Consider the following 14982-nt stretch of genomic DNA (forward strand, 5'->3'; position numbering starts at 1 on the left):
CTTAGGGATTGCAATCCAGGAGGCAGAGTGTCGACCTAAATCAAAAGTGTGCTCTGAATAGTGAGCTAGTGAGCTGGGAGTGCAGGCTTATAAAGGCAAAAAGCACAAGGTTACATAGCTTGTTTTGAAAGAATTATGATTGGTGATGGCAGAGTTTAAGCTGACTAGCTAATACGCATGGGCTGTTTAGCCAACAGGTTACAATTTCCATCCAAAGTACAAGAATGTGTCTCACCAGGTTGGTCAGGGTTGCAGTTGACAAGTTGCAATTGACAAAAGTCGAAAGATCATGGTGGGCTGAGAATTGAAACAGGAGACTTGAAATAGGAGACAATGCGTAGGCCCCACTTCCTCAATGTTCTTTCAACTCTATTTTCAGTGACTGTCTTAGCAATGCTTACTTCGTTTTGAATCTTCCTTCACATTTCCCCCTTCTGATCAAGATCTTTCTGGCAGGAAAACATCAGTGACAGATTTTTGTGATCATGTAGTCCTATTTCATTATTGGAGTGGTTGGCAACCTGCAACTTGCTCTGGGCCCCTCATGTCCCTTGGAGGGTAGAATCTCATAGTGGTTGTTACTTGATGTGTTCTATAAGCATGCGAGGTGAGAGTTTTCCGGCCACGTCTGAGTAACAAGGAGGTTTGAGGAAATAAGACCTAGAAGTCAATTAGATTCTCCTTTCTTTCAGTCAAAGGGTACATCTGGTGAATGGTTTTGAGTCTTTGAACAAAGATTATCTGAGTTCTGACAGGATTTGAAACATTGGCTGTGAAAAGCATTGACAGTGGGATAATAATGAGTATAGAACAAATTAAAACAGTGATAAGATAACTTGTAGCCCAGGTCCCAATTCTGGTCAGGAGTCAGCTAAAAATATCTGAGACCCTGAAATCTAACCAACCAGAGGTTTTAGAGGATGGGATTCCCCTTAGAGATTTGGCAAGTTTAAAAATCTTAGCAGTTTCGAATTCCAAGCGACGGGAAGTACCCATGTACAGCAAGAAGTGTTAGTGATGGCAGACTCTACCGTGGGTCCCAAGTAAATAACCTAATGCTATGCTATTATTGAGGACAACATGAGATAGAGTATCCAAAGACTTGCCCTGGCTCTAATAGCTCAGGCAGTGAACCTGGCAATTCTGCTGATGGTTCAAGAAAGATTTCCAATCATGTACTCATTCCAAGCCAGCCACTGAAGATCCTCCCAAATTGGGCCCCTTTACTGAAGTTCTTCTCTCCTGGGAGACCATAGCCTTGGGAACGCCCCCAACTGTTATCTTTTTATTCGGAGGGGTTGTCATCTGGATAATTATCTTCTTTCAGTTTTTTTTAGCGGGGGGACTCCTTTTAGTTCTATGATTAGTTCCTGTATGGTTATCCTTTAGTAATTAACTTAAGGACAGAAGAAAGGGAAGTTAGATATCCCAGGTGGCATTGCTTTGCCATTCTCCAGCTGTCTAGGCAAGCAGATGTCCAAGATTGTCCCCTGTAAGTGCAGATGAAAATGTGTCCTGTAGGGGTGCAAAGCATCTCTGCTTAGAACTGGTTATGGACTCATTTATCAGTATAGAGGGCATGATAGGAGAAAACCAGGGATCTGTTTTATTTGAGCAGACGGAAGGAGGGTAGCTGTGTGTTTCACATCTTAGCTGAAAGAATCTTTTGTAAGAGGGGGGTCTTGCAGCTACGAGTGTCTGTTGGGGAACACTTGTTATTTGTGCCTTGGCATGTCTGCAAGAGCCAAATATAGGAGGCACTTTAGTGCTAAAGTGCCTGCTACAAGGATTGTTCCAAATATTTCATGGCCATGAGGCATTAGGAAGAGTCTCTTGTGAGATATACAGGCCTGGTCATGACTCTTGGGAAAGCTGTCTGTCTACCTCAGGTGCCATCTGCTTCTCACCCAGATTGTTGATTTTGAGTGGGTCTGGATATTTTTAGTTTGAGATCTCTTGTGGGTGGGGATGTCCAGTCAGGAGAGGATGCCCCCCCGCCTTTTTTTTTTTTAATAAGAACTGTGAACCCATGGGTCAACGCCTTTAAGTTTAGCAGCCTGGGGGTTAGTTAACAAATGCTTGATGTGGCCCTTCGCGGTGAGGTAGGAGGGCATCCTTGTGTAGGTGACATTTCCAGGAAGCAAATGTCCAGGTGGGAGATCATGATGTTGAAGATGTTTGTCACCCAGAAGTGTGCTGGGAAAAGATTGCTGTAGGAGCTCGGTATTAGTTTCAGGTACCTTGATAAGATCTTAGCAATAGATTAGTGGATTTCCTTTCAGTAGTAGGCCATCCTCATAGGTGTTCTGGTAATGATTTCAAAGGGAGATAATTAGTGTTTACCAAATAGAGTGGATCTGAGGTTAAATAAGTTGAAGGGGAGGGCTTTAGACCAAAGCAGACTGAAAGACTCAGTAAGATTTGCCAGTTGGGAGGTCTTAATTATTCCATTTGTTTGTTCTACATTGGCAGAGTATTGGGGATGATATGTGCAATGAAAATGTTGTAATATTGGCCAGATGTGGCAAATGGCCTATGAGATTTGTTTTGTGAAATAGCTCCCTCAGTCACTGTGAGGTTCCGAGGGTATGCCTCAGTTTGGACTTATTTTCTCCAATAATATTTACCGTGGAACTGAGGCCATAGTTCCATGACTAGGAAAGGCTCTTGCACAGTGAGAAAACATACAAGCCATTACTAGAACATATTTGTGTCCTTGAGATGGTGGCAGCTAGATAAAATTCAACTGCCATATTTCAAAGGGCCCAGAGGGTAAGAGATGTCTCTGTCATCAGAAGGTAAGGGTTTAGAAGGCAGGATTTAGAGAATGATAGTTTGAAATGTTGACATTTGGGGGAGACAGCAAGAGGGTTTCATAAAAGGTTAATCTACTGGAGGAAAGATGCTAAGTATAATGAGTATCATTCTCATTATAATGGCATTTGCAGTGGGGGTTGCTTATTTTTATGACATACATTTTATTTTTTTATTTTTTTAAAGTTTATTTATGTTGAGAGAGGTGGGAGAGGGAGAGGCAGAGAGAGAGGGAGAGAGAGAATCATAAGCAGGTAGGTGAAGCCTGACACGGGGCTCAATCTCAAGAACCATGACATCATGACCTGAGCCGAAATCAAGAGTCAGATGCTTAATTGACTTAGCCGCCCAGGTGCCCCTATGACATACATTTTATTTTTTATTTATTTAAAAAAATTTTTAATGTTTATTTATTTTTGAGAGATAGAGCACAAGCAGGGGAGGGGCAGAGAGAGAGAGAGAAGGAGACACAGAATCTGAAGCAGGCTCCAGGCTCTGAACTGTCAGCACAGAACCTGACACAGGGCTCGAACTCACAAACTGTGAGACGCTTAACCAACTGAGCTACCCAGGCGCCCCTGTCATACATTTTAAAATGATGACTGATAACATTGTATCAGGAAATAATCAGATTTCTAGGGATTTCACACAGTATTTGGAACACTGTACAGATGTTACATAAAGAAAGTTTAATATTATTTCTTATTTGACAATGCTTCCCATGTGATTTAACATATCAAATAAACCTAATAGGTCCTACGGAATTTTCCAGATCAAAAAGACTTCATTTAGAAGTTGATTTTGGGGGAGTTTGTAAAAAATATCAAAATGTTTGGACACTTGACCCAATAGGATAACAGAAAATTATAAAACAATACTTCATTATCCATTTACCTAAATTATCAGGGACAAATACAGAAGATTACAGTTAGCTACAAAAGCCTTAGCTGGTCTTAACAGAGAAGAAGACTCAGCTTTCCCAAGTCATCAAAGACGTGATAAAGACAAAACATAGACTCTGTTTCCTAGGCAGATTACATTAAAAGTAAAGAAACTTTGGGTACAATCTCTTATGAAGGGCAGGCCAACAATCTGAGAAAATTTTGTCCTTTCAACAGAGAAAACCAAAATTTTGCACTAGTGTACTTTGGATGTCAAAACTGAAGTTTAAATACATTAATTTTAACCTTGGCCAGCTTGATTACACATGAAATTCCTTTTCCAAGACTTCTTTCCTATGAACCTTCTACAACTTTCTGTGTCTATTTTAGTTTGTCTCTTTTTATTTCTCTTTCTGAAATAATCAGCTCTATGACAAAATCACTTTCATTTCCCTCAACAAAATTCATTTCTTCCCCATACCTTCTTTTACCAAAAACACACACTCTACTTTTCCTCTCTTACTTTCCATATACAGTCATTTTCTTACATCCTTGTTGAATTTTAGTAGCTTTACTTTCAAAAATACTAAATAGAATTTTTAACCCTTAGAATCTTAATTCCTAGTGAAAACTAAGAAACCATTGTGGACTGGCACATTTATAAATATGTTTCATCATTTCATCATTTTTATGTCACTTTTTTTTAAGTTTATTTATTTTGAGACAGAGAGAGAGAGAGAGAGAGAGAGAGAGAACGAGGGAGGGACAGAAAGAGAGAGAATCCCAAGCAGGCTCCACACTGCCAGCATGGGGCCCGACAAGGAGCTTGAACTCCCAAACCCTGAGATCATGACCTGAGCTGAAGTCAAGAGTCAGACACGTAACCAACTGAGCCACCGAGGCACCCCTCATCATTCCATAGTTTCTAGAAGTATAATCCCCCTCCTAGTCATTTAAATTTTTTTTGCATAGGTTTGTTTATTAAATAGACCTAAATATTATATATTTTTGTCTTTCTGTAAAAAAAATTTTAAAGCCAAAACTAAATAAACTTAGGTTTAGCAATCAATATTTCAGTATGTTATGCTATATATTTTGAAATGGTTTGGGTGGTTAATGAACATTTGTTATCTAGTTTAATTCAGCATAAATTTTGATCTCCTTTAAATTTACTTAGATTGCTTGCTTTTAGTAATTATACTTGGATTAAAACACTAAACAGCTAATCATCATCTTAAGCTATTTCTTTTCTTGACAGATTTTGAAACAGAAATAGCATGAGCTTTTATGACTAGTAAACCCAGGTAGAAAAAGTTGTGTATCTCCATTGCCTCATCGTGATGCTGATAACCCTGAAAACATTCCTGTTTTTACTAAACCAGCAAACATAAACTTGCCTTTTTTGCTTTTATTTTCTTACTAAAGTTTTTATTCAAATTCCAGTTAGTTAGCATACAGTGTAATATTAGTTTCAGGTATACAGTGTAGAGATTTAACACTTCCATAAAACATTCAGGGCTCATCACAAGTCTACTCCTCAGTCTCCATCACCTGTATCACCCAGTTCTCCACTCACCTCCCCTCTGGTAACCAGCAGTTTGTTCTCCATTAAACTAGCATTTATTTATCAAGGATTGTCTCAGATCATGTGAACTTGAGAAAGATTTGGGTTAGTGGTTTTTGTATTTCTGGGAATTTTTTGACTACTGAATTTATGGAAGCACTTCATTGTTTTTAATCCAATTAAATGGACCTTTTTCATAAATTAACTTTGACAGTGCCATCAGAGCTAGAAAATGTCACATCACTGTCCCATACATATGTAGACATATGTAACATATAGGTAGCTATAGACAGAAACCTTATGATTTCATTTTAAAATTTATACCGTGATTCAGGCATGATTCAAGCTCTTCTCAAAAGAATAGCGGATCCGAATTGTGTTTCTGGCAGATGAACTAACTTACGTTAGGTTAACTAACTAACCTAACGTAAGTTAGTTAACCCAAGTTACCTGCTAAGTTAATCTGAGTTAACCGCTCAGATGACCAAAGTCTTTTACTAAGGATTTTTATTTGTGTGCCGTGAAGATCCTTATAGAGCTGTCCCCGGAATTCTGGCAAGAAAATTGGAATGAGGAAGTGGAGGAGGGTACACAGATGGTACAGGGGGAAGGAGGAAGATGGCCCCAGAGGCAGGTCCTTGGTGCAAGAGGGCTGTTGCACGCCCAGAGGCAAAGCAGGAGGAAGGGAACGAGACGGTGCCTGAGACAGAGAGGACGGGTCTTTTTAAAGTTGTCTGTTTGCTTCAGTTAGTTTAGAAATGGCATTTTGTAAAGACGAGATTTTTAAAATCCTGACTATGTTTGAAACCCCCCAGGTACCAACTGAAATAGGCATCCCATTTGGTTGTCTTTATAAGCCTTTTCCAATTGTGCACGCAAGTAAACTAGCTGTAGGACATCAAAAGTGTCCATTTTGACCAATGAAGTTTTAAATCATCTTGGGTGATTTGATCCAATGGGGCAAAAATTCACAGCAAGAAAGACCATATTCCTTAACATAAATACTGCAGGAGTTACAATAGGGGGCTGAATATTAGAAGCTCCTTAGAAGAATTATTTCCCAGGGCGCCTGGGTGGCTCACTCGGTTGGGTAGCCGACTACGGCTCAGGTCGTGATCTCGCGGTCTGTGAGTTCGAGCCCCGTGTCGGGCTCTGTGCTGACAGCTCAGAGCCTGAAGCCTGCTTCGGATTCTGTGCCTCCCTCTCTTTCTGCCCCTTCCCTGCTTGGTCTCTGTCTCTCTCTCTCTCAAAAATAATAAACATTAAAAAAAATTTAAAAAAAATTATTTCCCATAATTGAGTACTTACCAAGAACCTGAAACCCAAATATTCCATTCAGAATGAGTGAAGATGGAATCCTCCCCTCAAAAATGAGTGAGGACAGAAGCAAGCAACAGAGGACATCCAATTAAAGGCCTGAACCTTGACCAAGATGGGAGGTTCAGGACCAAGAGGATTTATCACTGTGACTTGAAGCCACCAAGGATATGTAGGAGTGCAATGGACTCTTGGTACCTGACTCAAATCCACGGCAACACTGGAGACAGAGGTCAGGTACTTGAGATCCTACCAGCTATGCCCAGTAATGTTGATGAAGAAGAGGCTGTGAAGCAACCGGAGCGTTTATTTGGAGTTTTTGGGATTGCAATCTGGGAAACACAGGTCAACCAAAATTGACAGTGCTTTGAATTATGAGTGGGGAGTGCAGGCTTATAATGACAAAACCCACAAGGTCATGTAACTTGTTTTGAAAGAATTGTGATTGGTGGGGGCAGAGTTTAAACTGTCTAATACACAATTGACTATTTAGCTCACAGGTGTTACATTATCTCTATTTCAGTCCAAAGTAGAAGGAGGAGTTCTGGTTGCAATTGGCAAGAGTCAGAAGTTCCCGTTGTTCTGAGAACTGAGAACTGCAGGGAGAGACCTGCATTGGTCCTACTTCCTCAAGCCCTTTCCACTCCATTCTGAGTGACTCTCTTAGCAATGCTTACTTCATTTGGGATCTTTTTTCATAGCTCTTGAATAAAACTGTGTTTTATTAATGAAAACTCCAGGTAGTAAAACTGGTGAATTTTCTCTAAATGACTTAAATCAGTGCCCCAGTTCTCTGTTTTACTGGATACCTGATGATATTAAGCCGAACCAGAAAATACCTGACTGTAAAGGCCAAACTTCAGCAGGATCACAGGTAAATAGAATTTTACAATTAGAAGAATCCCTAAAGAGCCTTTTACAGATAAGAAATCTATAGTCTAGAAGTTTAATTAACTTTACCAAAATCATTCAACTTGTTTAGAGCAAAATAGGCGTCAAAATCTATTTTCTTGGTGTCTATTGAGAAATGGTATAGGAATTATGTAGGAAATGATCAAGGAAATTTCTGGTGTTTCAATAAGGAGCCCATATTAGCAGAAAAAGGTGACAAACAAAGTTAGGGTTTATAACCTATAGAATGCTCAGGCAGGAATCTGAAAAAATGCATACTAAATAAAGTTTAGCTTGCTTGGCCACTAATATCTGAACTGTAACTCGCAGACTTAGTTTGCTTGGTTTATAGCAGTACTTAAAAGGATCTGCTAACGCCAAACTTGATGACAATACAAAATAACATTTGAGAATGAACTATAATAATGTTTGCTGTACACACAAATGTGTAAGTGCATTTGTATATTTCTACAAATGTTATATGAGAGGTTTTATAGAATTTCAGTGTCTTTTCACTACTGGACTGAGTAATCTTGAACTGGTGTGACTCAGAAATAGTTTCGTTTTTATTTTGATCCTCTTTTCTTGGTGCTGAGATGCACTTTTCTCATGTCAGGATCCTCAGAACTGAATTTCCCTTGGTTTATGCACTTGCTCAAGGCATGGTCTTTATTACTTATATGCTTGCTCAAGACTGTATGGAAATGCTAAGGCTTTTTCATATTTTTTAGTTGGTTTCAGGGGAAGGCTTTCCTTGTTTATACCCAACAAAATATTTGCTGAGTTGAGCTGCTATACTGTATCTATTCTAAGTGCATCATTTCATTGTTTTCTTTGGCAACTGCATTATCTGTACTTCGGCTGATATCTTCTGTGTAATATCTAAAAGTTCCTCCAGAAAGATAATCATCTTACCATACTGTTTGTATTGATGTAAGACATCATCAACTGAGAAAAGAGACAGAACTGAAACAAAACAAAAGCACTTATTATTTCAGGTCTCAGAATTGCAATTTGGGGAGTAGAGATTTGGGTAGCAACCCAAATTATGTCCACTAGGGCACAAAAGTCAAGCGTTTTTAGAGGCAAAAAAAGAATGCTTCTTTACGTTATTTACAAAGAATTTTGTTTGGCGTTGACAGCAGAAAACTAATCTTGGCTACACATAATTGGTGGCTAAGGCTATTGCTGAGAAAAAGTCTGTTACTGTAGCAGGTTGCGGGTACTGGTAGAATCCTTGTTACATTGGTAGTTTGGCCCAATTCAAAAGTTTATGATTATACCCAGTGAGGACTTGCATAAGGCCCACATCCTAATGGCCCCTGACTCCATTTTAAAATTCCTTGACATAAGGTGAATCCATTTTATTTCACCTTTTACATTACCCAAGGTCCTTCTTGTAAAAAGAAACTTACAAATAAATGTAAATTTTAATCTGTGATAAATTCACCTTTTATATAAGCATTTTTTAGAGCTTAGAAAATAGTATATAGGTATTTCAAAATAGAAATCTTCAGTCTTTATTCATATATATGCAAATGTTTATTAATTTTTTTTTTAATGTTTGAGAGAAAGAGACACACACAGAATGCAGGGGAGGGGTGTGGGGAGGGGATGTTAGGGGCAGAGAGAGAGGGAGACACAGAATCTGAAGCAGGCTCCAGGCTCTGAGCTGTCAACACAGAGCCCAACGTGGGGCTTGAACTCATGAACCGTGAGATCATGACCTGAAGCCAAAGTCGGATGCTCAACTGACAGAGCCACCCTATGTACGTATTTTTAAAAGGCGAGTATCACCAGGATTCTGTCACAAAATTATACACACCTTTCCAGTATATCGGTATTTTAAAAGGCATTCTGTGCTGTCTATTGGATAGGATATTTTCTTTCCTTCTTACATTTTGGTCAATCAAAAGGAATTAGAAAGACTTGCTATATTGTTAAAATGTAAAGAAAGAACTCTGAATTCCACCATTTGAAGAAAATTAAAGCATAGATTATATAATTCAGTTCATTTAAGTGATAAAATTTTAGTATTGGGAGAGACTTGAGAGCTCATTAATTTCACTCCATCTTGTAGAGGAGAATACAGAGTTAAGTGGTTTGACCAAATCGACATAGTATGATAGCAGCCTGCTTGCTACTCAGATCTCCTAACTTTTAGCTCAGTACAATTTTCACTATGATATGTTCCTGACATGCTCCTCTTTGCTCCTAGTGACTATTTTATAGCTCTACACAACTGGTTTAAGTACCCCTCCTCAAGTTTAAGAAACTTCCTTTTATAACATTCATTGAATAATTCATATAAAAAATTCATTTTGTTCCTGTAGTTAACTGTCTAAATATTGTTCTGATAACAAAAAATGTTACTTTGTGAATATATATTAGTTGAAAAATATTTTTAAACAGTGTAATAAAAAATTTCAAACACATATGAAGGTACGGTTAATCTCTGTGTCCCCATCACCCAGATTTGAAAGTCATTGAGATTTTGGCATATTTGCTTCATCTCCTTTGTTTCTTGGCTGATGTATGTTTAAAGCAAGTCCTAGGTAGAGCATTATTGCTCACTTGTACATTTTAATATATATTTCTAAATGACGATGTTAGCCTTCTCTTTCATGACCACAATGTCATTTATTACAATTAACAAATTTAACAATAATGTAAAAATGTTTCAAACATTTATGATGCTCCTGTAGACACCATATAGTGCTTCTAGAGTGTGGTGGCCTTTTTTTTTTCTTTGGCAAAGCTACAATTTGAGGGGTTTAATTCCAAAAGTAAACCAGGAAATGAAGGAGAGATTCAAGGAATTTCTGAACAGCATGCATACATATATTGTACATCTATGTAATTGTAGAATTTATCTCTCCAATTTCATTTATCTGATAAACCTTAATTTTATTCCTAAGCAAATTAGAGTCCCTATTTTTTTTGTTTGTTTGTTTTTGGAGAAGCCCAATTTTCCAATGGAAAGTTTTAGGAGCAGAGAATGCTAATTTCAGATCTCAAAATATATCTCCCTACTCTGATAACTCATATACAATTTTATTAGTTTTTCATGAATGTCTTTTGATCACTCTTTCCACCAGGAAGAACAACGAAAAATAGAAGAAGAAAAAGAAAAGAAAAAAGAGAATGACATGGTATTTAAAGCATGGTTGCAAAAGAAAAGAGAGCAGGTCATAGAAATGAGGAGAATTCAGCGAGCAAAGCAAATCGAAGACATGAATAGCAGAGTAAGTAAATCTTCTCTATGGAATGTAAGTTGATACAGATATGAAAGCTGAATTACAGGAAGAAATGAGAATATCAGAATAAGAAACTATGGAAAAAGTAGGAAAAGTGGTCCAAGAGCAACCCTTGCAAAAGATGCAACATACAGATGACTTTACAATTAAATTCTAAGAAGCCTGTGAAAATCAAATGAGTCCTATTTTATTCAGACTTTTATAGCACAGGAAATGGAAAACTACCAATATGTTTTTTCAGGATATTATAACTTTGCTATTCAAATAGGACAAAGATAGCATACACGTGCATACACACACGCACATGCACACACACACACACACACACACACACACACACACAAACTCTACAGAATGGGTCTACTTAAGAACAGACATATGGCGTGTCTGGGTGGCTCAGTCGGTTAAGCACCGGATTCTTGATTTCAGCTCGGGTATGATCTCACGGTTCATGGGATGGAGCCCCGTGTTCTCTCTCTGCCTCTCTCTTTGCCCTTCCCATGCTTGTGCTGTCTCTCAAAATAAATAAATAAACATATAAAAAACAATCGGGACGCCCGGGTGGCTCAATCGGTTGAGTGTCCGACTTTGGTTCAGGTCATGATCCTACCGTTCGTGAGTTCGAGCCCTGTGTCGGGCCCTGTGCTGACAGCTCATAGCCTGGAACTTGCTTCAGATTCTGTGTCTCCCTCTCTCTCTCTGCCCCATCCCCACTCATGCTCTGTCTCTCTCTCTCTTAAAAATAAATAAAACATTAAAAATTAAAAAAAAAACAATAGACATATAGACAGATGGAGAAAAGACGAATACCGTTTGCTTTCACACATAATGTAGAATCTGAAAAACAAAACAAATGAGCGAACAAAAAGAGTCAGATCTACAAATACAGAGAACAAAATGGTGGTTGCCAGCGCTGGGAGGTGAGGGTAGGGGGATGGGCAAAATGGGTGAAGGGGAATGGGAAGTACAGGCTTCCTGTTACGGAATGAATAAGTCATGGCAAGAAAAGGGTCGGCATGAGGAATCCAGTACAGGATATTGTAATAGTGTTGTGTGGTAACAGATGGTGGCTACGCTTGTGGTGAGCCTAGAGAGGGTGAGTCACTATGTTACCCACCCGAAAGTAATGTGACATTATCGTGTGTCACCTATACTCAAAAAAAAAATTTTTTTTTAAAGAATAGATACATCTAAATCTTACATGAAAGCTAACAAAGACACCAAATTATTTAGTTTTAAAAAATTTGAAACATTACAGGAAACCAAAGACAAAGCAAAAAACCGTCCCTACCCCTACCAATTTTTCTAAAAAGCACAGAAATAAAAAATTGAAAATTCAGTCCTGTGCCCTCCCGACTCATCTCCTAGTGATACGCACTTTTAGAATGTGTGCAAGTCTTCCAAGTCTTAGTTATATTTACAGTCTCACAAATCAAAATTTTATGATACACTTTGCTTTTTTTTCCATTTAAGTCTTCAGAGACTATTTCTAGGTCATTACATTTAGATATTTCTTTTCAAGTAGCTGCATAGTATTCTGTTCAGAGATAATTTATTAAATCCTCAATTGTGGGTATTCAGCTTGGCTCCGATATTGTTCTATTCACTAACAATGCTGTAGTGAACATGTTCGTTCTGTAGGAGAGTTTCTGAAGAGTGGAATCTATGACTCACTGGGTGTCCAGAGTGAAATTTTTAGTTAAATGTGCAAAAATTAACCTCCCGAAAGGTTGTATCAATTGATAGTCCCTCCAACAGTGTGTAAGAGCGAATATTTACCACATCCTGACTAACACTTTATGTGGTTTATCTTCTTAATTTTTCTTCATGAGTACATATGACCATGTGTATATTCTGTGAATTTTCTGTTTATAGTCTTGACTGAATTATTATACCTGAATGAAGGGGGCAAGAGCAGATGTGGGGAGAGCAATTGAAAAGCAGATGTAGTTGTAGATGAGGGAGAAAGGATAGTGACTTGGGCTAGAATTGTAACAGGAGAGGGGGAGAGAGGGAGGGGGAGAAAGAGAGGGAGAGAGATATGAGTCATTTAAGATGTTCTGAAATACTGACTGGAGGAATTTTGTAATGAATTAGATATGTGTGTGAGGGAGAATGAGGTGCAAAGAGAATATACCAGTTTTCTCTTCTGAGGAGCTTGGTGGATGATGGTGCCACTCACTGGAGCAGTAGAGAGTAACACAATGGTGGAGGAAACGGCTATTTCAGTTTTTCACTTGTTGAGTTTGAGGTCCCTACGAAACATCCAGGTGAAGCTGTTGAAACGTGACTGGAGAGATATATTTTATGGCTAGCGTGGAGAATGAGCAGATCAGTGATTTCAAAGACTAATGGCCGCCCTCCATCCCCAGTTTGTGGGGATGTGGCTGTGGCTGTAGGACTGGGTGTCAAGGGCCCTGGAGAAAGGCCTAGAAGATGAGAAAATGAGAACTCTGTGAGGCTGGATGTTGAATGACCAGAGGTCGTGAAATTAAGGGAGCCAAATGGTGTAAATGTCAGGTGAGTGTGGCTTTACTTAGAAGAGTAGAGGCATAGAGTTCTGAAGAGTATGAAGGAGTGTGTCCTAACTTCTGCACCTGACCTGTGAAGTACTTGAAGTTCGGCAGGAAATGCAGAGTCTATTTGGGAGAGGAAAACTGCGTCTTGGAGGAGAATCCGGATTTGGGTAACACAGGAGGTTTAAGTCCAGGGCCCTTTCGGTATCTTGTGAGAATGGACATGTTTAGGAGTTTTTATATCTTTGAATGGGAATTACAAGGGAGAAACTAGGGAAGTTTTTGAGGGAAGCGGGGAATTCAGGCTTGGGAGGGGAGAGGCACAGCACGTTGCTGTAATGTTGAAAAGTATTGCGGACAAGAGGAGCGTACGTTTCAGTGACCAAGAAAAACACAGCTGTGAGTGCACTGCCTGCAGTTTCCCAGGGGATGGTGGACCCTCAGGCTTCATGGCACTCAGCCCAACATAATATTTTTATAGGGTATTTATAAAAATAAACATACGCTTCAGTGTTCTATTGTGTCCTACTTGGGGATAATAGAAACTTCGAACTGGGGGTGCCTGGGTGGCTCAGTCAGTTAAGCGTCCAAATTCAAAGTGACAAAATTCACAAAAGTTCTTGAGAATACGATTCATTTATGATATGGTTTCTCATTAAAGTTAATCTTTGAGACAGACTTCAAATCAAGAAAAAAAAATTCCGACGGGAAATACATAACCATGATGCCTTTTAACATGAACATTTTTTGAAATAAATTACGTTCAGCCATAGTTCATGTTTTTAAAGAATACAATTCAGAGCTTCTTTTTAAAGAAAAATATTTATTTATTTATTTATTTATTTATTTATTTATTTGGAGAGAGAAAGAGAGGGAGAGCAAGCATGAGTGGGGGAGGGGCAGAGAGAGGGAGAGAGAATCCCCAGAATAGATTGTGTCCGTTATGCTTAGAAACCTCCAGTGGCTTCTCGTCTCAAAATAAAACCTGCCTAGTGTTCCTGCCGTCGCCTACCATAGCCTTCTTTCACTTTGTCTCCTACCTCTTTCCAGCCACTTTGCCATAGCTTCACTTTCACTTCTTTGCTGTTTATTGAGCATACCAAACACAGTCTCTTCTCAGATCGTTCGCTCTTACTGTTACCACTGCTTGAAATACCCTTCCTCCAGACAGCCAATAACTTACCCACCCTCTTTCTGTCTACATACCATCTTTCTCCTCACCTCCCCCATATTTCTCTCCTCACCATACTTCTCTTTTGAATCTGACCTATCAATCGATCGATCATCTGTTTTCATCTCCTCATCTAGAGTAACACTGCCTGGTACAACTTTCTGTGATGATGGGAATGCTGTTTGTGCCGTCCAGTAAAGTAGCCACTAGCCACAACATGGCTATTAAGCGCTTGAAATGTAGCTAATGTGAGTGAAGTACTGAATTTTAAATTTTATTTAAGTAGCTGCGTGTGACGAGGACCACCGTGTCGTGCAATCACAGAATACGGAAGAGGGGGAACCTCGTTTTTTTCACCGATGCAGCCCCGTACCAGTGTGCCTGTATATACTGTATGTGGTAGACAGCTGTAAGTGCTGAATGAATAAATGAACAGAGATACCAGTAAATCCTGGTCACCTCTGAATCCTTGACTCTCTTGATCTCGAATTCCAGCATGAACCCTTTTTAGTCATCTCCAGCCCTTCCCAGGCTTCTAGGTGTTCAGCAATGATCCTTAGGTCCATGGGTC

The 14982-nt window shown here is 39.1% G+C and overlaps 1 protein-coding gene across 3 annotated transcripts in view; it reads left to right on the forward strand.

Annotated features, from left to right (window-relative positions):
* CCDC181 (coiled-coil domain containing 181) overlaps positions 1-14982 on the forward strand; it is a 28217-nt gene that overhangs the window by 9848 nt on the left and 3387 nt on the right. For all 3 annotated transcript variants that reach the window (XM_047077040.1, XM_047077041.1, XM_047077042.1), the window contains exon 4: positions 10566-10712. In XM_047077040.1, the coding sequence (XP_046932996.1) occupies positions 10566-10712 (147 nt within the window). The remainder of the gene's footprint in view (positions 1-10565; positions 10713-14982) is intronic.

This window comes from Lynx rufus, unplaced genomic scaffold, assembly GCF_022079265.1.
Source record: "Lynx rufus isolate CCGP_SWC_20201006 ecotype Redwood Valley unplaced genomic scaffold, mLynRuf1.p SCAF_15, whole genome shotgun sequence".
Lineage (NCBI taxonomy): Eukaryota > Metazoa > Chordata > Mammalia > Carnivora > Felidae > Lynx > Lynx rufus.